Source organism: Astatotilapia calliptera, chromosome 8 (assembly GCF_964374335.1).
Source record: "Astatotilapia calliptera chromosome 8, fAstCal68.1, whole genome shotgun sequence".
Classification (NCBI taxonomy): domain Eukaryota; kingdom Metazoa; phylum Chordata; class Actinopteri; order Cichliformes; family Cichlidae; genus Astatotilapia; species Astatotilapia calliptera.
Window position 1 is genome coordinate 9,097,966 of NC_137429.1, and position 25,061 is coordinate 9,123,026.

The window sequence follows — 25,061 nt, forward strand, 5'->3', positions numbered from 1 at the left end:
CGCAAACTGTAGTTTTTGTAAGACTTGCAAGGAATCCACTATACGTCTTCTTTGGTTTTGTCCTCTTGTACAAGACTTCTGGCAGAGATTATGTGTTTTTATCTCAGAAAATGTATTTAAAGGATTTGCTCTGTTTTGGAAATATGTATTATTTGGTCTCCACAAAAAACAAAGACAATTCAACAATGATAACAGATATATGATTAACTTGTTAATCTTAATGGGTAAATTTCATATTCACAAATACAAATGTTTAGGAAGACATCCCTCCTTTTATGTATACTCCTATGAGCTTTTGCAATATCTAAATTCAACTAAGAATTCTTCTAAAACTAAAGCTATAAAAACGATGGCTGTATGTGAAAAAAATGAAGATCCTTCAATCTCTTCGCTTTTTGGCTTAATCAGCTAAAACTTCTCCCCCTAGCGTATGTGTAATGTAGGTTCTGAATAATGTTTGTTTGTTTGTTTGTTTGTTTGTTTGCTTATGGTTTACAATTTCTGTAAGTACAACACCTTTAATGTAGTACTGTTTAATTCTACTTTGTTTTGCACTAATCTTTAAATAAAGGTTGGAACCCCCCCCCCCAGGAGATCTGCTTCTGCGCCTGCGCTGTTTTGCCCAACAGCTACACGTTTCCATAGCAACCAGAACCGACCGTACCATTGTGGTTTAACTGAAGTGGTTGAAAAACGGTTCTTAGAATTTTTTTTTATGTCTTATTAATTTCTTTAGTTACTTATGTTTACATTATTTTCCTTATCTGTCTTTTATATATTGAAATACAGCCTGTATTGGTATTTTCTCAAGTTGGAAAAAGTCTTTGAAAATGTTGCCATATTTGTTATACTTGTTACATTTGTTTAATTAATTAAAAAACGGATCTTCTTGTAAGTCGAAGGTTATTATTATTATCTATTTATTTTAATGGATGATTTTTTTTGACACAAAAATATTTCATTACTAACAAAGTGAAAAAAGTTTCATTTAAATTAATTTATAGATTTTATCCAATAAATAGTTCCTACAAAAATATAAGAGTGACATTGTCTTCCCAGAGACTTTTATTATTATAATTTATTTTGGTGTTTTTTTAAATGTCTTCTTTAGTTAATTTTAAATATCTTATTCCATTATAGTGACTCTAAATAATTTACTTCATCAATTTAAATTTAGTAAAAAATATCACATAAAACTAATCCATTAGAAGTGAAAATGCTGCAATTAAAAATCCATTTCTGTTAGTCAGTGATATTTAAAAAAATCTTGATAGTGAGGACAAATATACAGTATTTAACATTTAAGCTCCACCAAGTGTAGGAGTGTTTATCCTCACCATTTCTTCAATTCCTCATATTTAATAAGCTGATTATGTCTGTTATAGAAAATCCCAATTTACAACTGTCAACAAATAAACAAACAAACAAAAACTTTCCTGTAAAACAGCAGAAAACGAAATAAATTTGTCTTAAGTCTAACTATCATAAAACATAAGATCACTGTGAGTAAAAGTACGTTTTTAAACTGTTCATTTCAAATAAAAGCATCTGGCTTTTTACTCTACATCTCACTGAGTGTCCTGTTTCTTACCATCAGATGGTGGCAGTGTAGTTTCATAATTTGCTTGACAAGCATGACATATACCAGATATGAAAGTCCTCATTTAAACCAGACAAAGACGATACATGCACACTGATTTGTAAGAAATTGTTTATTTGAAAACATCAAACGAACTAACCAAGCTCTAATAAATGAACACACCACAAAGAGCTGATCCACAGTGTACACAAAAACAAGCATTTGATCAGCGCTGAAGTCAAAAATCAGTTTTGTTATTGGATGCAGAGGATGAAATACTCTCCGTGATTTCTTTTGGGAACCATCCAGCCAGCTTGTTATAAATAATAGTTTGATATGAGATGATGATGATGAGTACAGCTTCAGCCCCTTCACCTTGTATATCCTCCTATCCAAACAGGAGTTCCCTTTATTTAGTAAAATAATGTGAATCTTTCATCTGTTTAATCACTGTTTCTACTATTGTGCATAAAACAGATGAAACAACAGTATACACTTAATGACTTTGAGACCTCAGATGGATTATTTGTTATGGCTGTATAGCAATATTATGCAAATTGCATATGTTGTAACAAGCCAATAACAGCAGACAGCTACAGAATATATTATAATGTAGTTAAAAAAATCAGAAATACACCTTAAGCCCAAAAGTATAAGCACAGACAAATAAAATATGTAGACACTTATTATGTAATCATGAAAATAGCTCCAAACCAAAGTACATAGCAGTAGGAACAGATATGATAAATCTTTTATGTTTTTAGTGTCTAGTTTACATTAAATAAGATCCAATTTGCGTGACAGAAACAGCTAACAGTAATCCAGAGATTTGCTCTGCAGTTTCCTCTATACAAAGCTCTTTGAACTTAGATATAACCAAACAAACCTGGGTTCTGTATTTCTGTGTCGGTGAGGGGACCCTTGGTCACTGTACAAGGAACAATATATGGATTATATCGTATTATAGTATTATATCTATACATACACCCACAGGTCACTTTGTCAGGATTTTTTTTGTTAATCTGCTGGGATTTTTTCTGACACTACCATCTCCAGGCTTTACAGAAAGTGATCTAAAAAAGACAAAAAATATCCAGTGAGCAGCAGTGAGCAAAAGTGCCTTGTTAATGTCAAAGGTCAGAGGAGAATGGTTAAGCTGCTAATTAGAGCTAATAGGAAAGCTAAAGTAAATCATTACAACCCAAGTACAACAAGTCAAACCTTAAAGCAGATGGGCTATTACAGCAGCACTGCATGCCACTCAGCTAAGAAATGGAAACTGAGGCTACATTTTCCACAGGATCATCAAAATTAGACAACAGAAGATTGGAAAAATGTTGGTCTGATGCGTCTCAGTTTCTCCTGCAACATTTGGAAGGTGGTGTCAGAAGAAGCACAAGGATCCTTCATTGCTTGTATAAATTGTTCAGCCTTTTGCTGATTTATAATGGTGCGGGGGATATTTTCTTTGAACACTTTGGACCTTTTAATACCCTTTAAACGCCACAGGCAGTCTGAGTGTTGTTGCTGCCCATGTCCATCCCTCTATGATCACAATGTATCCATCTTCATGCTTTTAGCAGGATATCAAATATCACAAAGCTCAGATGATCTCAGAATTGTTTTTTGAACATGTCAGTGAGTCCACTGTACTCAGATGGCCTCCACAGTCCACAGTGCTGAATCCAGTGGAGCACCTTTGGGATGTGGTGCAACAGACGATTCAGTCAGTTGCAGCATCTGCTTCTGTTGAGGCAAAGATTGTGAGTGAGATGTTAGGCTGTCAATGCTAAGGGTAATTAGCACATGGGTGTAACTGAGAAACATTCCAATAAAACTCTCATGTTGACAGTGCAATTCATTCATCAGCCATCTGCACAATACTATCCATGAGTAAACATCCTAATTACTACGTGTCATTTTAGCCAGGCAGCTGAGTCAGAGGAAGTTTTATTCCAAGACTGTGTGAGCAGTCGTGAAGCCGGAGCGCTCACTGCTGGTGCTAGCCGTCATAGCTGAAGTCACACGCCTCAGTGCCTCCTCAACCCCAGGTAAGATTACTCATGCAGGTTGAAGATTAGTTGCAGTAACATCATAAGCTTTTTCCTTTAAGGCCTCTTAGCTCCAGCCCTTTCATCTTCAACGTGCTCTCGCTTTTTTGCGCTCCACCCTCAGCATGTTCCCTCTCTCCCCATCCAGCCTCCACCATCCTCCTGATTTCTGCGTCTCTGTTCTGTGGCTGTCAGCGAGATGAGAGCAACGGCAGAGCAGGGGCTCTCCACGGGGCTTTGGATGCTCAGAGTGATACAAAAGCTGTGATCTCCTTTCTGCAAAATCAACACGGCTTGTGTTTCTCCTATCTGCACTTACACCCATGTTTTTTTTTTTTTACTTTTATGTTGATGCCGTACTGCCTTTTAGATTTTATGGGGTGTGAAATATCAGAACAGCAGAATGGGACCCCATGTGTTCGTTCAGCCTGGCCTGTTGTCTTATCTCCCTGGTAGAAAATGATTAGAAGAGCATCTCAGACTAGATTTCCACTCATGTTTTCTGTGTTTCAGTAAAGTGAAGCAGCACAATAATAGCCCCGCAAATAAACGGAAGCCAGATAAACTAATGGGGTTGAGGGGGGGAATGAAATATTACAGTCAAGAGTGAAGGCAAACAAGATGATTGCCACTGTGCTCACCACCCAATTCACATATTCCTCCTCATCCCTGCAGCGATCTGGGTTAGTAATGATGTTTCTTGCTGCCACAGCGTGGAAGTAGTGACATTAATGGGCGACAGCAAACAGTAATGAGTCGTTAAAAGAAAGATTTGGAGCTTTACTGATCCGTTTCCATACCAACTGTCTTGGCTGTGGGGATTGGATCCTTTCAGTGTTTGGGAGCGGGGGGTGTAATGGGATTTGAGGAAGTGCTTGTGGGGAAGAACCTCAACACAAAAACACACATATAATACATACTGTATGTTGACTGTGTGCATGTGTGTGTGCGTGCGTGCTTGTTTTAAGGTAATCTTCAAAGCTCTGTCTTTCAGCAGAAATCCTCCCTGACAGGCGGAGAGAGCAGAGAGCCTGCGGCGATTTTAATTTGTTGTGATTTCTTATTTTCTTTTCCGCTTCCTCTTTCTTCTTGCCTTTTGTTCTGGACACATGCACAAACAGCCAAGGATGGGGAGATATACTGGTGCTGAGAGGAGTGTTGCCGTGACAACCAGGCGTTTGCAAAAAAAAAAAAAAATATCAGCATGATGCCAACTCTCATGCAGGATCGCATATGGGGAGACAAAGACGGTGGCAGAAGCCATCCGCGCGTGTGTTTAAAGAAGATATTACTTTTATATTACACTGGTTCCTCCATGTTGTTTACACGGACAGGATGCAATAAACAGAAAATGATAAGTGAGAGAAATGAGGGGGGAAAGAGAAGGAGAGATAACATGGGGAGAGACAGATGACGATTACGATAAGAGAAATTGGATTTGGCTGAAAGATAGCAAAGTGTTATCACTGAACAGCAACATCAAAGCAATCGTTGAGTGGGAACACTAAACTTTAAAGAAAAAAAAGTTAATTTCATAAGTAATCTCCCAGCCCGGGGCTCGTGGGTAAAACAAAACTCTATGAAGTAGATGAATTTAGCTAATCTCTTTCCCACAGCTTCAGGGGGATCACAGAGGCACAGGGATAGAAAATTGCCCAAGTGCCTGATTCGGTGCTGAAATTTTATGAAAAAGAGACATCTTATGGCTTGGGTTCAGTTTTGCCCTGCTTTTGAATCAAGATCCAAGAGAAGCTGCAGAGTCTGAGGATGAGAAGAAAGGTTGAACAATGACTGGCAGCTGTCTCCTGTTCAGATGTTTTCTGGTGTTTGCAGATGAAAAGCGACAGGGCTGATGTTGCATCAATGCGCAGCGCTGACGTAGCAGACTGGAGCGATGATGGATGGTGTGTGTGAGGCCAGACGCTAAATGTTGGTTTGAGAAAAAGCCTTCAGTTTAGAGCTGAAACGATGAGTCAATGAATAATATCCCATCAGAATAACAGATAGATGGCCAAGAAATTTTGTTGAGGTCTGCAGCGCTACCACATAAGCTGTACAAGAAAGATGGATGTAGCGACCTGTGGGACCATGATTTAGAAAACTAGCACCATGTTGTATTCAGTACAGTACATGTGAACCTAGAATTTTAGACCATAGTGTTATTGCGGTAACAATTGATAAGATTATTCATAAAAAGGAAGGAAGGATGTTTTTGCTATGGACCTCTATACTGCTTTTTAAAAAAACTAATCGCCCCCTGCTGGCAATTAAAAAGAAAACAGTTTTAAGGGACTTGAGCACTGCCTTTTTACTTTTCCATCTCGTCTCAGTTGTTTTTTGTTTATGGCGAGAACTTGATCTGATCTCCTTCCACACCAGCTAACAGGTCAGGTGCACACTTAAGCTAAAAGCCTTCCAACATCCAGGTACGTTTTGCATTTCTGTGATGTAGTACAGTACAACAGAGCGATCATCGGGCTACATTTTAAACACTGCTTTATAACCAAATACTTTCACTGATGATATCCCCATCAAGCCTACTTGTTTACATGCAAAAGTGAGATTGTGGACATGATAAACACAATCAGTATTTTGCATCATAACATTTTATTGCAGAATATTTTGTTATGGCACTTGATGTGTTCTACCCACAGAGTTGAAGTCATGCATGCTTCACAGACCACCTACCCTTACTGCTGTTGTAGATAAAAATCAGGTTTACAGAACAGATCTGGCACATGTGCTTTGTCCCTGATATCATTTGATCATTTAGATTTCACTTTTCTCAAAGCCTAAAGATTGGTCAAATCTAGCATGAGAGTCCTTATAGAAGCAAGTTTCAGCTCTTCTTTAAGCCGAGCCTTGTTGTGACTGCATTTCTGTGTATCTGATAAGTTTAAGGCTCACAAACTGGAAAAAGCTGAGCAGATCACTTCTGCCCAGCAGTGCGGTGCAGTCCAACTGCTGAGTGAAGACAAACCGGCCTGGCAGCTCGCTCTGTTTTATCCCTTCTGATGTGAAATGCTTCTTCCTGGATCAGCTTCAAATGCAGCATTCTGAAGCAACACACTCAGACAATTTTACCGACAACAAATCAAAACGTGTATTTTTTTTTGGAACACTTTTTGCCACCGTCAGCCAAAACCTGCTGCTGTGCTGAATTTATTTTGCAGCCAGTTTCTGCTTTGGATGTTTCCTCTTACAAAGCTGCAGCAATAAAAAGGAAATAGTAGAAAAACGTTTTTTCCAACAGCAGTTTAAATAATTGAAGAAGAGCACCTTTCATGCACAAACAGGGACAGGGCCTCATGTGGCTTTCTTTATTGAAACTGTATATTTATAGATGAATGACTCATGAGTGTCTGGGTGAGGGTTTTGTCTAAAACCAGCTTTGAAAAAACTGCTTCAGTGCTTACACTCATAGATTCTCCGAATCACTGGATCAGTTTTGCAAATACGTTTTATATTTTCCCATTGTTTTCAGCATCATGATGATGGTAGAGCTCTAACATGTTGGTCCAAGTTCACAGCAGATAATCAGTGACTACTTGAGTTGTGCTTAAATGTCTTTGCTCATTTATTGATTCAAAAAAAGTCACAATTCTGTATATATTTAAAGATATTTATGGTTATGAACTCCTGAGTCGTTTTCAGCCAAATACAGGTTGTAAACTGGTGTTTAGAGTCCAAAAATAACCTTAATGTTTCTATCCACAAGGCTTGATTCCATTATATGTTTTAGTGTTAATCTTTACTCCTTTAATATTTAAAAGCAGAACATTTTAGGGTCCCAGTTTTTTCTCAAACTCTTGTGATCTCTAACTGCAAATTTTATATAATTTAGTGAAAAGATTATTATCTTTTTAAGCCAAAGACACAGCAACTTAATGAAGTAATGAAGTAATTTAAAACTCATTTAAAACATCAAACATAGCAAGGTCTATTCATGTAATCCAAACTAAGCTTTAAGGTAAGCTAAAGCCATTACAACCAGGAATATCTGGATAAACTGATCTTCTCCACTTGGGAAAATTACTTTTAAAAACCACCGCAATGCTACTGAGCAAACATTAAGTACAAACGCAAAACACACACTTGTCTGCATCTGCAATAAATAATATGGATTTGTAGAAATGCTTATGGACAGTGGTTTAAATGTTGTGTATTTTCTATCATAAAAAGTGATTCTGTGTTTGTTCCATGAAGGTCAGTTTCTCAGTTTGTGTTTTTAACTCATCTGGCCTTAGGACTGATGAGCTTGTGCCATGAGGAGGCGTTGGTCTTCCATCTGTCCATCCAAATTCACAAGAGTCACTGCTCTTCCTAGAGCATTGATCAGAATTTTATCAAACTTGCGGACAGTGGTCACCTAATGGGTCTTCATCCAAATTGTACCCCAGATCAAGGTCACATGTATCGCTTTATGGGCTGATCTTCATGGACACTAATAATTTCACCACATTCTCTCTCATGATGTACTGAACAATATTCAATTCAAACCCTTTACCATTTATTAACATAAGATTCTCAATGCACAAATTGATAAAGACCTTGAACTGAAATGAGGAACTAAGTGATGTGATAGCTTTAATCCTGTTCCATGTTGCATCCTGGTAAATGAATCTTTTTTCTCATAATTATATAAGGAAGGGTCCTGTTGGTTGACTCCAACATTAAGACGGTGCAGATGGGACCTTCCAGTGGAATTCTCATTAGTTTGTGCAATGAAGGTAACCCCTTTTTTCCTGTACTTCACACATTACAATAATCTGTGATTTATGTGCAATATTAAGCTGGATGAGCTTCCACGTCACTGATGTTCAGGTTTTATCTTCATGAGAGATGAGTGAAGCTGTGACACCATGAATGCAGTGGGTTACTCGACCGATGGCAGTCCCTGGCTTAAAATTGCTGCTTAAAACACATTACTGACTGAGTGCTGTGAAGCAAAACACCACTGTTCTGCTGACCTGAGAAGAACCATGGTCCTAATAAAAACTAATAAATGAGTTAATGCCCATCTAAGCAATTTGTAGCTGCTAGTGAACGTCCCAGGCTCTGCTTTGCAGGTAATCCTCGAATGTGTTTACCACCCCATCATAAGTCAGTCTGCTTTGTTTTTAGTGGCATCTCAAAATTGAGACAGTTTTAACTCAAGTTGCTGAATTTCCTTGACATACAAGGGTCTCTGGTTGTCATATCACTACTAATATTTTTATGTGTCCATTTGCCCCCTATAAGATGTTAAAAAGCCATCATTAATCATGCCTAAGTGACATGTCTTACTCAGAAATGTATTCATTTTCATACATTTTAAAGGTCACTTGGAGAGTTTTTGAGGAAAATTTTCTGCATAGTCTTAAATCTGCTACAGCTTGAGACCAACGACATAAAATGAAGTTAAATTCAGTTAAGTAATTCACCCTGACAAAAAATGTGTCCGCGCGCGGGCGTGTGAGCGCGACATGCTCGTGGCATTAAGTTTTTGCAGAGCTCAACATTATTTCACCCAAGACTGGTTCAGCGTGTGTGTGTGTGTGCGCGTGTGTGCATGCATCACTGTGTGTTTCATCCCGTTTATAGTGCCGCACCCTGCCTTCTGTGCGTAAAAGCCACCACGTAGCCGACATCATCATCATCATCATCACCGCACACCACGTTTCTTCCAGCAGCGGGACGAGCCGGAGGATAACGGTTCATCTCACGGGCAGGTTGGACACAGAGATGGGAGAGGAGCGGCGGCTTTTCTGGCTATGACACAGACACAGCGGGCGGGAAGGATGGCTCTCACCAGCCGGGAAATGTTGTGCTTGATCGGAACCGCCTGTCTCTGGCTGCCACTGTTAGCTGAGGTACTGTATCCTGCCTGCTGCTGATGAGGATGTGTTTTTTCTTTATAGTGCAATGTGCCCTGATTTATTTCTTTTCTTTTGTGTGTCTCTCTGTGTGTGCTTTCCTTTTTTTTGAAGCCATGTCCCGTGACGGTCACGCTTTGCTGACCTCTGCTGCATTTCATTAAAAAAACCCCAAAAAAACCAAAAAAATCGAATTAGTCCGACAGCCTGATTAAACTGACAGTTGTATTGATAAGCCTGTAGAAGAATTCAGGGCTGTGCCGCCACGTTGTAAGGTCTATATCACAGAAAGGATGCTTTCGTGTTTTTTCTCTCTGGGCTGCATTTCCAACAATGCAAGTGCAGGTCAGAAATTTAAAGAGCACCACATTTTAGCCAATTAATGGTGGCATGAAGGTACACTGCCCAATTAAGCGGAGTCTACATTGTTGCACACACCCATTCGTGCTGGGTGACAAACACAACCCCTCCACCTTCCTCTCTTTTCTCCTGCTCCTCATCCTCTTCCTCCACCCCCCGCGGTAGGATATCATGAGAAGAACCCGTCGGTGCCTCTTCTGCCCCCGCAGTGTTTGGGGAACGGACCCAGCACGGGCTGTTAAAGCTGTCACTGCATGTCAGCGTAGAAATGTTAAATTCGAAACGCGAGGAAGCAGGTGTTTCTGTCATGCGTGGGTCAGCTGGAAGTCAGGTTCACTCATTTGTTCTGTGTCTTGCAGAAGCAACGCAATCAATTAATGATCAATCAATCAATTATTCGTCACATTCGTCCAGTTTTCTTCTCACTGCAGTTGGAGTGTGTTGCGTTAATATGCAGCATATGAGCCGAGTAGCCAGTGTAGAAGTCATTAGTGGAGTACAGCAGTGTGCGGGATTTAATTAGACCCACTTACACTGAAAGCAGCCGTGCACATCGAGCACACCGAGCACGCTGCAGATGAATTCCTAATTTTTCATCTTTATTAGACAGTTTGTTTTTTTCCCCCTGGCAGGAATTCTTGGAATTCAGAAGCTCTTCATTTTGTTGGAAACATGTGAACAAAACAGAAAATTAATCTGGAGATCTCTATACCCTACAAACTGCTTTCCTGTGGCTCAGTCTGTGGAGACTAAAATGCTTGTATGTAAACAATAGGCAGAAACCAGCCTCCAATTTACATCACAGAATACATTTTTGTGTCATCTTCACTTAATAAAGAGCCAATATACAGCAGATTTACAAATATGAATTATATTATTAATAATACAGTAGCATAATGTTAAATAAAATGAATGTTTCTGCAGATTATGAACCCTTATTAGAGGCTACAACATCAAAGTTAATGGGATTTGTGATAAAATTGCTTTATGATTTACCTCTGCCAAGGAGGTTATTTGATGTATCGGATGGTTGAACAATATTTTATCACACAAACTGAAACATCCAACTAAGAATCATATTCACAAATCTACAGGATACTAGTAACAGCAGAGGGTGGCAGAAAACACCCTCACTGTGAAATAAAACAGGGAGCTTAAATTGAATTGGCCAGTGAGGACATGTGCATGAACAAAGCTGTTTGTAGTCATCTATGGAATCTAAGGAATTTGATTGGAAGATTGGAATGAGGTTTTTTTAGGTCCTGTGTTTGCATCACTTTTGTGTTGGAGGAACTGCAGATTCATGAATGGTCATTCGCATGTCTTCAGGGACTGCAGTCCTCCAGGGATATTGGTTGGATAAAAGAGTGGAGCAAAAACAGTTGAGTATTGAGTATAGATGGTGCTTTCAGTTGGAGGACCTCTTCAGAACACTTTAGGACAAGACCCCATTCCCGTGTTCATTGCCAAGAAGATCATGTCTGTTAACTGGAGTAAAACATCACCACTACCACAAATCCTGTAGACACACGCATAATGGCGTTAGCGAAGCTGTGAATTAGTATGGATACATTCATAATGTATAAAGTCACAATGGCCTTGAACCCTTTAAACCTTAATTGTCAAGGAATGTTCAGCCATACTGTGTCCAGTGTTTTGTGCAAGATTTATGAGTTATTAATAAGAAGTTGCAGACTGTTTTACTTGTTTTAGTTTTTTACCAAAGGTGTGGCTTGACCCACAAGTGGTTAACTTTTGAATTTAATCTGGATCTGAAGCCCCTTTTTCACAATAGTCATAATGAAAGAAGAAAAACTGTGAGACATTGTCATAAACTAATCTGGATCCAAAGACTCAATGAATGTGTGGTGTGAGGGGACCTTTCGGCCTTGGTGGAAGCATGCTCATGTATTATAATCAACTGATTTACTTTACTTTACTTCAGCTTTGTTAAATAAAAAAAAAGTCAGCTAGGATATCTGTTTATATCAGCTGAACCTCCATATAAATCGATGCTGATTTTGCACTGGCTAAACATTGAGGTTACTGTAGCGAGGAACTTTTTATAATCAAGATTTCTTTGTGTCACTTGCATAAAGGGGGGAATAAAAAAAATCATCACCTGTTTTGCCAAATTTTCATATTAAACATCAGGATTCAACCTCAATTTAACAGTGAGGTCAGTTAGTGGAGGAGAATCCTCCTAATCCTGCTCTGCTGGTTATAAACTAACCCTCTCTGCAGCTGGTTTGCTGTCAGACCTGATAAATACTTTCACTTTTCTTATCTGTGCCTGACAATCATTGTGTCACTATGCTTTCAGCACCACCGTGAAGTCTTCTGCAGGTCCCCAGGCTCCCTTGTAATAACACATAATAAGAAATGCCAAGTAAAATCACTCTACCCTTTAAAGGTTTTGACCCTTTTAAGGTTTCACATCAAAAAAGTGACAAAAATCATCATTAATATCCCAAAACCGTACCAGCAACAGTCATCTAGGTGGCACGCACGAGTGTGATCATTTATGACTAAAAGCATCACTTTGGAGCAACTTCCTATCTCAGTGCTGCAGCGGTCTCGATTATTGCTTATTTATTTGTTGCCCTTCCATCTGGTGTGGTGCGTCTGTTTGCATGGCCAAACACTGGACGCAGGTGCAAGAGCAGATTAGTGCCGTAATTGAGCCGTGTGATTGACATGAGCGGAGATATCGGCACCCGTGTCTGCTATCACAGGTCGCCTGTTCCTGATGTAATACCATTAAGCTGAGTCTTCTGGGAGGTGTTTGCGTGTTGGTTTCACGCGTGCGTGTGCAGTGGCCAGAAACAGTGACAGGAAGCAGAGAGCAGAACTCACCTGTGTGACGGTGAAATGCGCTGTATATCGCTGCCCTCTCAGCAGAGCAGATGGGCTGTGTGTTGTGTAAATGTGTATCTGATATCTAAAATGAAATAAACACTGCAATATAAACTCTGATGCTGTCTAGTACTGTGTGTGTTTGCAGTTACTGTGCTGTACTGTCGTCCCTGGGTTGCTTATACTTATACTTCAAGTGGTGAGAATCAGGGAATAAACTCATTAATACATCGAAAGTACATCGAGACGACTTCATGTTCAAGGATAAATGCCAACAAATCAGAATACTTTAGGGGGAAATGCTTGAATCTGCATGTAAAGTTGCACAAAAACTAAATATACGCAATACTCAAGGGATTACCCCGTGTGCAGTAAACCATTAAAGAGGACCTTTTCTGCTCGTCTCCAGCTCCATGTTTTTTATTCCATGACTCAAGAGTAGCTTTGCATGATTCACAGATCAAAATAATCCTTATTTATCTTATTCTGGGCCTTGGTGCACCCCCTCAGTTCATCCTTTGTCTGAAATAGAGAGTTTCAGTTTCTCTACTCTTCAGTTAACTTTTATTCTGAGTGGCTGTCCCTCACAAGTATTAGGCTGGAACAGCAGGTGAGCAGGGCACCTGTGCTTCAGATATATCCGCTCCTTATGACGTCTTACAGAGCCATGTTTAACACGAGCATCTGTGTATGAGGCATGAAATGAAACGAAATTATCTAAAATATACACCTTATAGATAGAAAATTACCTGTCTTATTTTATAACAATGGCCACAGTTGCTTTCGTGCTCAGTGAAGGTAATTGTAGAGATAATCTTGAGACCTTATGACTCTCTGTCCATTAAATTTGTTTCTAATTAGACTCAATGAAAGGTTTTTCCCCTTTTTGGGGGTGTTAAGGCGTTATTATCGAGCTGCAGTCCAGCTGTTTTGGTGCTTTCACATTTGCTTTTTGCAATTCATAATTATGAGGAGTCAGATACGGCCTGTAACTAATCATCATGCATATTTTAGAATGTTGTTTATGCGTCACGACTCACTAAAGTTCAGACTTTGTGGTGGAAAATGAATCATGCGCTGGTGGCCTAATTTCCACCAGTTTTCAACCAAATCTGCTTAGAAGATCTTTGCCTTTTTATGTTTGCTTTTAAATGAATTTCATGTTTTTTTCTTGTTCTTTGTTTACTATTATACCAAGATGAAATTCTGGTCCTTTGTCTCACTCTCTTTCTTTTGTGCATGCAGGTGGTGGCTGAAGACAGCTACTTAAATGAGGTGCAGAACTCAGGTAGGCGAGAGGTGACGCTCTCATCCTCTTTCTGTGCATTTACTTTCTCCTCCCATCTGTCCTCCCCTCCTACACCATCGCTCTCCTTTCTGCTGTTTTCTCCGTTCCCTCCAGTTTAACCCACATTCTGACTCAGACTCTCACAAAGCCCCTCCCACTCTTTCCTACCTCTCCTCTCCCCCTCATCCTGGCCTGCGCCCCTCTGCCTTTCATTTTCCTCTCCTTTCTTTCTCCGCATCCCTGAGAGGAGTGAAGGGCATGATGAAGATAGGAGGGGGGGTTGGGGCAAAGAACTCCTCCCTCTCGGCTCATTTCCAGTGCGGTGAAACATCTCCGCTTTAACACTCGCTACACACTGACAGACCCATGCAGTCAGAAACACACCATCCATCACGGGGAATTCAAATTGTGGCTTTTTAACAATACTGAACACCTGCATAAATTCACATACTGCTAAAATTGCCTCTTTTTATTGGGTGGAAATGAGGATAAATGGTGTAAAAGCAAATTTCCTCAGGTTTCCAGATTTATTAGTGTGTTTTGTGTAGAGGATGTTGTTGCTACACACCCACCCCCCATACAGCCAGCCTCCGACTGTGAACCGTGTCAAATACTCATTGTGGCTGGGAAACGGATTACGGGAGAAGGGAGACTGAGTGTTCCCATGGCGATGGGCAGAGTGCGGTTGTCGTGGCAATGAGGAGGGTGTCGAGTATTGTGTGAAATGCATTAAAGAGCGTAGTGAAATATTAAAGTGGTGAAATATAAACAAGGGGAGAATTTAGGGATCATATTGAGACATGAAAAATCATAATAAATGTTAGTTTTGAGCGATACTGAAAATGTTGCTTTTCTTTAGTTACGTAACGCTTTTTTACTTTATTAAAATTTTATGAAGCTGAAGATAAAAGTTTGATTAATGCTACTGTGCAGCTTTTAAGCATGTTTTTGCCATTCAGCACAACAAATGCAAAATATATATGTGAAAATATTACATGATTTACATGGTAAGATTACGAATTACAAAGCAGTAAGGGAACATGGCAGTGTATCCTGTGTTTTTTTTAAATATTTGATGATTGTTTGTTTGTATTTGTGCCTAAGTGCTTAAAAAGAAGGAAAAATGGCTCAAAGATAAAGTTGTGCATTTATTTTTCATCAGCATCGACACAAAATGTCAGCGTTAACTCTCCAGCGACCCAACTAGTAACTACAATGACCTTGAGGTGTAATTCCTATCTCCAATTGTGTTTATCTCATCTATTATTTCTTTTCTCTTGCCGATATTCTAAAATGCTCAACTTATTTTGATTTTCAATCATTTTTAGCTCATCCGGCCAAACGTCTGATGTTTTATGCCACGAATATGTGTCAGATGGACAAGAATTGCAGGTGTAGTACCTGAGCACAGTGATCATATAGTGGATTTTCACCCAAATTCTGCTCAAGGCCAAAGTCATGTTTGTCACTTTATTGGAAATTTTACCATTTTTCAACTTCGGGTATTTATGGAAGAGGATTAGGGCCACTGAAAAACAAAAGTGGGCACGTCTTTTTCCCCCTGCTTTTCCAGAATTCTGAGAAAAAAGTCACAAGTCTGACTTTAATCTCAGAATTTTGACTTTTTTCTCAGAATTCTGGAAAAGAAGAAAAAAAAAACGTGCCCCCCTTTTTTTTTTCTTCTTCTTCCTGTGGCCCTAATCCTCTTCCGTAGGTACTGTCCAGATTTTAGTGCAACAACATTAATTTGCCTTGGACATGACTGTTTGGCTCCTCCTTGACTTCTCAGTGTATTTTAAGCCTCATTTGTTTGCGGAGTACTGCCAACTAACCAGTAACACAAAAACCTATCACTTTCTTTCTGTACACATTACATTAACTTCTAAACTGTGCTGGATATGAGAGAGGTGAAAAAAGGAGCTACAAAATCCACAAATTGTAGGCAAAAAATTTCATTTATTTTGACTTTCATTCCCCACAAATATTATTTATTTGGATATTGCAAAAAAATACAAAAACCATTGCAATGAGTCAGGGAATTATGACTCCAGTTGACACTTGAAAATTAAATCAGATCGATGTTCAATCAGGTATATATGTAATATTAAATATATCAAAATTAAAGGGACAGTGTTTTTCTCTGACTTGCTATGTGGATATATCTGTTGTATCTGTTTAATATACTGGAATCTACTTTAGCAGTGCTCACAGTGCCCAAAAACACATACAAAAGAATACACTACTCCGCAGCAACATTTCTTTCTACAAATCCGTAAACACGTGCAAAATGTGCATCTATTCGTGACTTACAGACGCACATCCTTTTAGTCCTTTCACCACTTTACCGACTCCACTCGTACCTCCATGTCGGCTATATAAGTAAGAACACCTGGTGAATTCATATTTTGTCTTGAAATCACAGGGGTTGCTCCCATTTACAGCACCACTTTCTTTTCAGTTAAATCCTCAATTTTATTATTTCCACCCATTCTTCTCCCTCGTTAACATGCTGTTCAATCTTCTGTGCACGAAGTGCCGAACTCGTTACAAGCCTCGAACCTTTCACCCTTAAACTGACGTCACCATATGTAGCAGAAAAAACCCCCCTCTATAGTTTAGTCTTTTTTTTTGTAGTGTAATGAATTAGTCTGCAGATGAAGCCACCGTCCTACATTCATAAGACAATTATGAAGCTGCCTGGCAATGTGTCATAACGTGATAGACTAAATAATTTAATTATTATACGAAAAACTGTGATAATAAATAACTCATTAGTCATTAAATGCACATCTAAACTTTCTGAAGGTTTGAATATTATTTTCCTCCTTAAAACAAACATTGAGAGACTTTCATATTGAGATTCACATTCACTGTTTTTATCAGTTTGCTTTTCCTTTTTATTTGTCAAAACTGGATTTATTCTACTGTCATTTCTTTATATTTTCTTTCCAAGGAGCCAGTCTTTCTTGTAATTTTAAAGTGGTCTGCAGCAATAGTTCTTCAGGCTTTCTGGAAGATTTTTCCATCATTTTCAGTCCCATCCTTGTACCTGAACATTTTCAAACGAGAGAAAAACGCCCAAATGTTGTGTCAGTTTGACGAGGAGCTGAAACACGTTAGAATTGTTGATCTATTTTTCTCTAGCTAATTAATAGCAAAAAGAAACCAAACAAAACTGAAAAAAATCTGTACTTGGATAGGCGATTAGCAAATTTAGCAAGAAAACCTCACATATTCACATTATCTCACTGATAAATATCTGATAAAGACATTAAATATCCAAAACGTCCTTCATATTGGATATATGTCTTTAAATGTAAGGCACTTGGCTTTTACCCCACAAAGACTCAAACAGAATAAAATATTTGATTCAAAGGGTGAGTCTCTGAAGCCCCGCTGACTCGCTTTCACCAACAGGAACTATTATCATGGGATCTAAATTGGAGCCAAATTCATTGTCACAGGGATTAAAGTACGGATATAGCTCCTCGGTAAAGAAACACTCAGTGAAAGAGTAAATAAGTGTTGCAGCCTCCGTGTCCCAAAATGATATTTGACCTCGGTCGTAATCCACAAAAACCCCGATCCGCTCCACTTTCCCAAAGTGTACCAGCTCATCCGGAGAGTTGAAGGTTTCAAACTTATTTTCCAGGAACCACATGGCCCACAGCCCACTACGCGAATCCCGACTGAGTGACCCTCTCCTCTGGACCGACGCAGCAGCCATGCCCAGACACCACTCGGTCTTCTGGCCCACGTAAACCTCGAAGTAAAACTTGCGGGATGAGAAGCTTCTGTTTCCCAGAACTGCAAGATGCTCAGTGAACATGCTTGGGTTCGAGATTTGGTTTGCCAACCATCCTGAGTGCATGCTGTATCTTACTTGTTTCAAGTCGTCCGATATCATGAGCAGAGGATGAGCCGTGTCCGGATCCAGCAAGACGTTCACCTCGTACTGCTGCATATATCTGAGCGTGGCTTTATTTGACACGTCTGATCTGTCGCACAGTTTTTGTATGTCTGTGTTCATTTTGTTGAGCGTTGTTCGCAGCTGGGAGACGGAGTTTTTCAAAGATTCGCCTATGTGTTGTATCTCCAGGTGTCGGTTAAAGCTGAGATGGGAAGGATCCATTGTTTGAGGCAGGACAGAGGAGCTTGGGTAGTGCCGGAGAAAATGGAGCTGATCTTTAGTCTGCTTTAGCTCAATCAGCTTCACACTTGTCACCTGCAGCTCTGTGATCTCCTTCTCCATATCACTAATTACCCCTCCTGCTTCTTGTTCTACAGTTTTTTGCTTCTCCTCGATGACCGCGATGAGCTCTGTCTGACTCTTCTGAATCTCAGACACCAGGTCTGTTAGGTCCTGCACGCCGCTGGCAGTCACCTTTTCAGTTTCTGTCTTGCTTAGCTTTACTGATTCCTTCACTTTCACAACGTTCTGGAGCCTTTCCTGGATCATCCGCTGCACTTTACCCTCAGTGTGCTCCAGCAGGTTCTTCTTCTCGTCGTACGCCCGCTCCACAGGAACAACAGAGTGCTCCTTGTGGCGGGAGCTGGAGCAGACGTCACACAGCAGAGCGCTGTCGTCTCTGCAGAACCACATCAGCAGCTTGTTATGTTCCTCACAGATGCGCCCCTCCAGGCTCGCCACAGGTTCAATCAGCGTGTGCTTCTTCAGTCCAGGGGCAAGGTGATGAGGCGCCAGATGAACGTCGCAGTATGAAGTCTGACACTCCACACATGATTTAATTGCTTCTTGCGGCGTGTCGGTACAGATGCCACATAGCACCCCAGCTCCAGGGCTGGCCTGCAGTGAATGAGCACTCCAGGTGTCAAAATCTTTAGCTTTAAGCGACAAGACGTTTGACGCGAGCTCTGAAATGAAAGTGTTGACCTTGAGATCCGGTCTTCTTTCAAAAGCGTGATTACAGACAGGACACCGACAGACTTGCGCATCTTTCCAGTAGGTTTCAATACACAACATGCAGAAGTTGTGTCCACATGGAGTGGAAACTGGGCGAGTGAAGACATCCAGGCAGATGGGACACAGAAACTGGTCCTCAGAGAAGAGACTGCTGCCAGATGCCATTTCTAAGAAAACAGACAAACACTATTAAATCTAGGCCAACATTCAGATTAGCTGCTTTAGCTAAAATAAGTTCATGAGCTATTCTGGAGCTTTTAACAGCAGCTGTCACTGCATTTTTAGTGGAAGTTACATTTTTGCCTAACTCTTTAAAACAACCCCCGAGAGTTTACTTATATAAGCAAAAGGCTTATCTTTGCATTTAGTGCTGTAATTATTTAACGCTGACTTTAACCATTAAAGTTAAAACTCGAATGGCAGGTTTCGCTCTGTTGTTTTCAGGCTGCAGAACAGGATGCGACCTGTGCGATCACCTTAATGAGCCTCAGTATTGCCCGGGAACAAATTTTTCCTTTTTCAGCCAGCATCGTCCTGATAACATTCAAATCACTTCATAACCAGATAGTCTGCACTTAAACCACAGAGCAAATGTACCAAACTGCACCATCATCGAGACTCAGGATTAAATGGACCCATGCTTATAGACTGGGTTTTTAATAAATGCCATTCTTTCTCGTTTCATTTTCTAACTATGTATTTGCATCGTTTTTTTTTAACCTGTTGCTATGTAGTAAATAGGCATTTTCCTGTATAAATAAAGATGAATTTATTGCTAACTTCATGAATCTTTATTAACTTTATTAACCTTATGAATTTAAAGCCACTAACCCATATAAAAACAGCACCTGGCTGTGCAGATCTGAGCTGCAGATCTCTAATAACATAACTACTGATGTTATTCACAAATAGACTGATTAGATGAGCTAATGTGAGAGCTCACTATATGGAGATGTGGGGTAACACAAACCCACAGAGCAGACAGGTCTGGCCCGAACCTGGTGTCAAGCCGGCACTGCTGGGTGACTTCTGGCATGGGTAAGTGGTATGTCATCCAGATATGGGCCATGCCTGGCATAGATGGCACTGTTTATGTGATGGCATGCCACATCTGGCCTGATTGTGGTTTGGTTTATGTGGCCCAGGCTCATAGAAAACAGGTCTTCCCTGGATCCGGCATCAAGCTGGCCCTTCTGACTGACTGGTGTCATGGCAGGGTGTATGTCAACCAGACGTGGGCCAGGTCTGGCAATGACAGCACTATTTATGTTCCTATTTTCCTATTTTAGTTAGAAGACCCAAATGCCATGTTGCAATACTATACTGCTATGGTAGCCAACGTTTCAAATGCAGGTTTGACAGGTTTGTGAGTGTACACTTTATCCTAAACCTAGTGAGGGTTTACTCATGTTTACTACTGGTTGGCTATAGCGCAGGAGATAGAGCAGGTCACCTACTGATTGGAAGGTTAGTGGTTCGATCCCAGTCTGCATGTCAAGAGTTTGAATGTAGTTATGAAGCACTCAATTTAGAGGAAGTGGGTGAATGTGGCATGTTGTATAGAGCACTTTGTGTAATCTGGGAGAGTAGAAAAGCACTATATAAGAATCAGTCCATTCACTGTCTGAACAGAGTTTTCTCATGTTACTATTGTGTTCTGGCACATGTTGTTATTACATGGCTTGATTAAGGTACACATTAGGCTGACATCTGGGGGCAGAGCTGAAACTGTTCTGGGTCAGCAGTGTGTCTGCAACTGGCCTTGTGCGGGCCACCTCTGACAAACCTGATCTGGGCCACCAAAGGGTCGTCATACTTTGCGGTATGTGGGCCATGTGTAAGCACATTGTGTGGGCCAGATCCGGGCCATACAAATTTTGCTATGTGGGTATAAAAGCACACTACAGTCACTATGCACAAAAAGTGCAGTAAGGACAGTTAATAAGATCGGATATATTTCTAAATTCAAAAATGTGGAAATTCACAGATCTGGTCAGATTTAAAACTGGTCAAATAATATTCAGAAGAAGAAATAATGTGTTACCAAAAATTTTAAATGTTAAGTTTTCACAGACAGAGAGGGGAGCTACATTTGAAAAAACACAAAGCGAGGACAACAACGAGGAGCATGCAGTTAACAGCCTGTGGAGTGGTTTTGTGGAGTAATGTGGAGAAGGCTATACAAATATAAATCAGTTAAAAAAATTATATAAAACACCAATAAAGCACTATATGGAAGCGGTGGGGTGTTAAATCTTTATATTAAGAATGACGTATTATAAAAAGCAATACTTTTGGAGAGGTGTAGTTAAATAACTATAGATCAGTGTATAAAGGTGTATATGTTAATATAACACAGGACTGTGCATTTGATATTCTTACAAGTATATTTATAGCATATATGTATATTTTAGATTGTATAATTAAAACAGATATATACGATGAATTAATACAAATTGAACTGGATAAGACCAACATTTTTTTTCCATGTGAATGTGATGACTTTTACTGATTTATACTGACTTATATTGATTGATTAATATTGAGTCTTACTAAAAGGAGTTAGTAGCTATCACAGATGATCGTAGTTGTGCATTAAGAGGAACTGCTCGTTTGATATCTTGAACGTCATTATTTATATATTGATTTATTCATTTTTAAATCACATGTGATCATATTTGGAAGTTAGTTAATGCTTGCACTAGTTAGGGTGGATGGTTACCGAGCTGCCACTGTGATATTAAATAGGATGCTGATTTTGGCAACCAAACAACAGACTTGAAACAAAATGTACCTACTGGGGAAAATAAACAGCTGATTCCTTTTCTTCTTATATCTCAGTGCTGAATAGGGCAAACCCAGCTGTCAATCAAAGGGCTTACACCCCTTATAATCAGGCTGGTCTACGAGTCCCTGCCTCTGATAAAAATTTAAGAAATTCCCAGTGGGGTTAAAGTGTAAGTAAAATTGGCTTTCACTTTCAGTCTGAGAAGACTAGCAGGAAGCATGATCTTAGCTGTTTCAGAGCAAAAGCTACTCCTAATCAAATAAAAGAGGATTAAAAAGGATTCAGAGTGACAGATTTTGCAGTAGTCTCATGAAAAAGACAGAAACATTTCTACTGAATATCAAATACTCACCTGGTTGTTGACATCAGAATTTCCTACACTGGTGAAGTCTTCTTATATCGCTGAACCAGGGCGGCTGTCTCACATTCTGCACTTAGAAACCGTTGTTTTCAGGATGTCTGTGAAGAAAAGTTATGTACACGGATTGTTGGCTTTGCAGTTGATGGTGGAGTTGTGGTGATGGGCTGATGGGGAGGTTGCAACCACATTTCTGCGTTACATCATCCCTAATATAACTGTCATTTAGTGCATCGTTCACATTTAGAACTTGTGGTCCATGATGCTGTAAAACACATTAGAGAGCTGAGTCATTTTCACACATTTATTAGTTCGTTGATCTCAGCAAACGAACAAGTTTGCCTCCTTCTCAGTCGGAAGATTCGCAGATATGGGTAAAAGAGGGTTTACAGATGACAGATTTTCTCTATGGGAAAAAAAATATGTCATTAAAGCAGAGAAAGAAAAAATCTGCTGGGACAGAATATCATATTTTGTGTTGTTTTGTAATTGGCACAGCTGGCCAAATAGCACAAAGTGAAAGAAGTCACAAACGAAACAGTCTGTATTGCCTCGTTTTATTGGCAATAAAATATTACACATTTTAGTTTCACTTAGAAACTACACAGCAGAGTATACGCTATTGTCATATGTTTAAGTTCTGAACTTTCAAAATTCACAATTATTCTATAAACATTACATTGAGAATAGAATACATTTAAAAAAAAGTTCTAATAGGCTTAAAAATATACAGGACCACTCTAGTTTCTAAATTATTTTCATGGAAAAAGAAAAGCACATATCACACTCTGCTTATGATCCATATGTTTAAGCCTTTGAACAAGTAGAATTTTTTTTTATAAAATCTCCACGCCTTGTACAGCTGCCATGAATGGGGGAAATCATCTATAAGAACCAAATCTGTTTTTTCCTCAGGATGTACAAATGCTTTTCAGTTCAGTTCAGTTCAGTTCTTTTTTATTTCAAACATGCTCTCCTGCTGTAAGTTTAGGCATCTTAACACACTCCTCTTTTAAAGCTAGCATCAAGTGGCCACTAGAGAAACTGTAGTTTCTAGCACTTCTATTAATGGATTCGGTTTTATCAACCTTTCCAGACTTGTTTTGACACAGTGAGGCAATGAATGAGAGAAACCACTTAAACTATTACTCATTTGGCCAACTATGTGTGGTACACAGGTATCATCCCACTCTGTCGGTAACCTTCAAATAGACTGGCAACTTCCTTGAACTTTATGCTATTGTTGGAGTCATAATCAGATAAACTAAAAAAAAAAAAAAGAAAATTATAAAATTAGTCCCACGTGGCCTTTGTATCCTTGGCATATGCAGCTGGAAAGTATGTTGTTATTGTTACTTTCACTTCTCATGCTTTTTGCCCTAAAAGCTGCAGTTCAGAGTTCACTACGGACACCGGAAACATAGTGAAACGTGGGAAATTCGACTCCGACAATTAGACAACAAATATCTTCAATCGGGAATATCACTAAAGAGATCGTGTGATCATATTTTTGAGCTGTGACAACATTTCTCAGCTAAAAGGCTTTACCGGCAAAAAAGTTTATGACCGTACAGCACATAAATAATATTAATTGCAGTAGCTATGTGTTATTAAGAAAGCTTAGGTTACTAGTGACTACTTACTTGTTGCTCCTCGTTGGTGTGGGAGTGAGAATAATGAGTGTGGCTCAGTTCCCTTTCTCCAGAAGTATTTTGCTTTTGGTTTCCTCAGTGTCAAATTTCCTTAAAGGGACAGGCACCCTTTTTCTTGCTGCTTGCTCCGCATTCAGGTTTTGAGTCCAGTATGAGGTTGATTTAGATTTTTTAATTCTTAAGGATACATTTGTGCTTTACTTCAGAATTGCTTTTCCTCTTATCTGCCTCCAGTCTGTCTGTGTGTGTTTGTGTGTTGCAGTGTTGGTCACTCTGCAGTGAAATCTATGGATGTGCGTTAGTGTGTGAGGTGAGCTTCAGGGGTTGCAGGGCGGTGTGTGCTGAAGAGATAAGGGTTGGGGGTTGCTGATACACTGCTACCATTAATCATGGTTTAGTAGCCGCTTGGCCTCCGAAACCCCCGAAGCTTTGGTGAGGGAAAAGTAAGTTCTTTAGAGGAAGATGCAACGACTCAAGAGGAAAACACTCCTGTAGCTGTAGAAAACAACATTCAGTCGAGCTCTTTCTTTGGTTTAGGGGGTTTTCATACTTACAGATCAGCCAAAGCGAAACTTGAAAAGACAGAAGAAGAAAAAAACACTCACTAGCCACTTTATTGGATGCAACGGCTGTTCAACTACCTAATCAGCCAATCGCATAGCAGAAACTGCATTTAGGTTAACATGGTTAAGATGACCCGCTGAAGTTCAATTCAGTATCAGAATTGAACAGAAAGGTGATTTAAGTGACATAAATGTGCAGTGGTTGTTGGTGCCAGAGGGGCTTATCTGATTATTTCAGAAACTGCTGATGTACTCATAACTATTTCTAAGGTTGACAGAGAATTGTGTTACTGATGCAGGAGGAAAATGGCATAAACAGCAGTTCAGGATCCTGTTGTATCTAATATAAGTTAGATGGTAGGCTGATGTAAGCGCATTAGTGCTAAAAACTGCTCATTTCAGTCTGTTGCTAGGTGGTTGTTAGGCAACAAAAGGCAATATAGATAAGAATCTGCATGTAGCCCGAGTTGGCAGACAAAGTTGTGTATTATAGTTAACATTTTGTTGATATTTGTAATGAACTTGGCATAATTTTCACCGGGATTGTTTTATTTTTTCCTCTTAACTGTCTTCGGCTTGTTTGCTGTTGTGCTGTGAATAAAAAATGTAGTGACTGATTGTTTGTGCCACATTAAGCAGATGTTGATCTTTCACAGGAACGAGTTTGAGGTGCTGCTGCTCTGTCCACAGAGTGGAAGAAAAAACAGAAAAATCATTAGCAAACATCCTGGATATCTGTACCAAAGTTCAGCCACCCTTCCCACATTTGTCACAGAAGCAAAGGACT

At 39.6% G+C, this 25,061-nt stretch overlaps 2 protein-coding genes across 2 annotated transcripts in view; one reads left to right on the forward strand and one right to left on the reverse strand.

The window, feature by feature from the left end:
- Window positions 1-9,157: 9,157 nt before the first annotated feature.
- The window catches only part of LOC113028218 (neurotrypsin-like), a 33,308-nt gene continuing 17,404 nt past the window's right edge, over window positions 9,158-25,061 (forward strand). Inside the window, exons 1-2 of the mRNA XM_026178302.2 lie at window positions 9,158-9,482; window positions 13,947-13,989. Of these exons, the coding sequence (XP_026034087.2) occupies window positions 9,384-9,482; window positions 13,947-13,989 (142 nt within the window). The 5' untranslated portion in view covers window positions 9,158-9,383. The remainder of the gene's footprint in view (window positions 9,483-13,946; window positions 13,990-25,061) is intronic.
- Window positions 15,926-24,340, reverse strand: LOC113028223 (E3 ubiquitin-protein ligase TRIM21-like). The gene is made up of 3 exons (XM_026178323.2): window positions 23,703-24,340; window positions 22,054-22,160; window positions 15,926-19,080 (listed from the first exon to the last, which is right to left on the reverse strand). Exon 3 carries the CDS (start codon window positions 19,076-19,078, stop codon window positions 17,360-17,362), a length of 1,719 nt encoding a protein of 572 aa, XP_026034108.1. The 5' UTR covers window positions 19,079-19,080; window positions 22,054-22,160; window positions 23,703-24,340; the 3' UTR covers window positions 15,926-17,359.

What these genes read in the sequence shown, in the direction of transcription:
- LOC113028223 (XM_026178323.2), bottom strand. Translation starts at nt 19,078, where the DNA reads ATGGCATCTGGCAGCAGTCTCTTCTCTGAGGACCAGTTTCTGTGTCCC.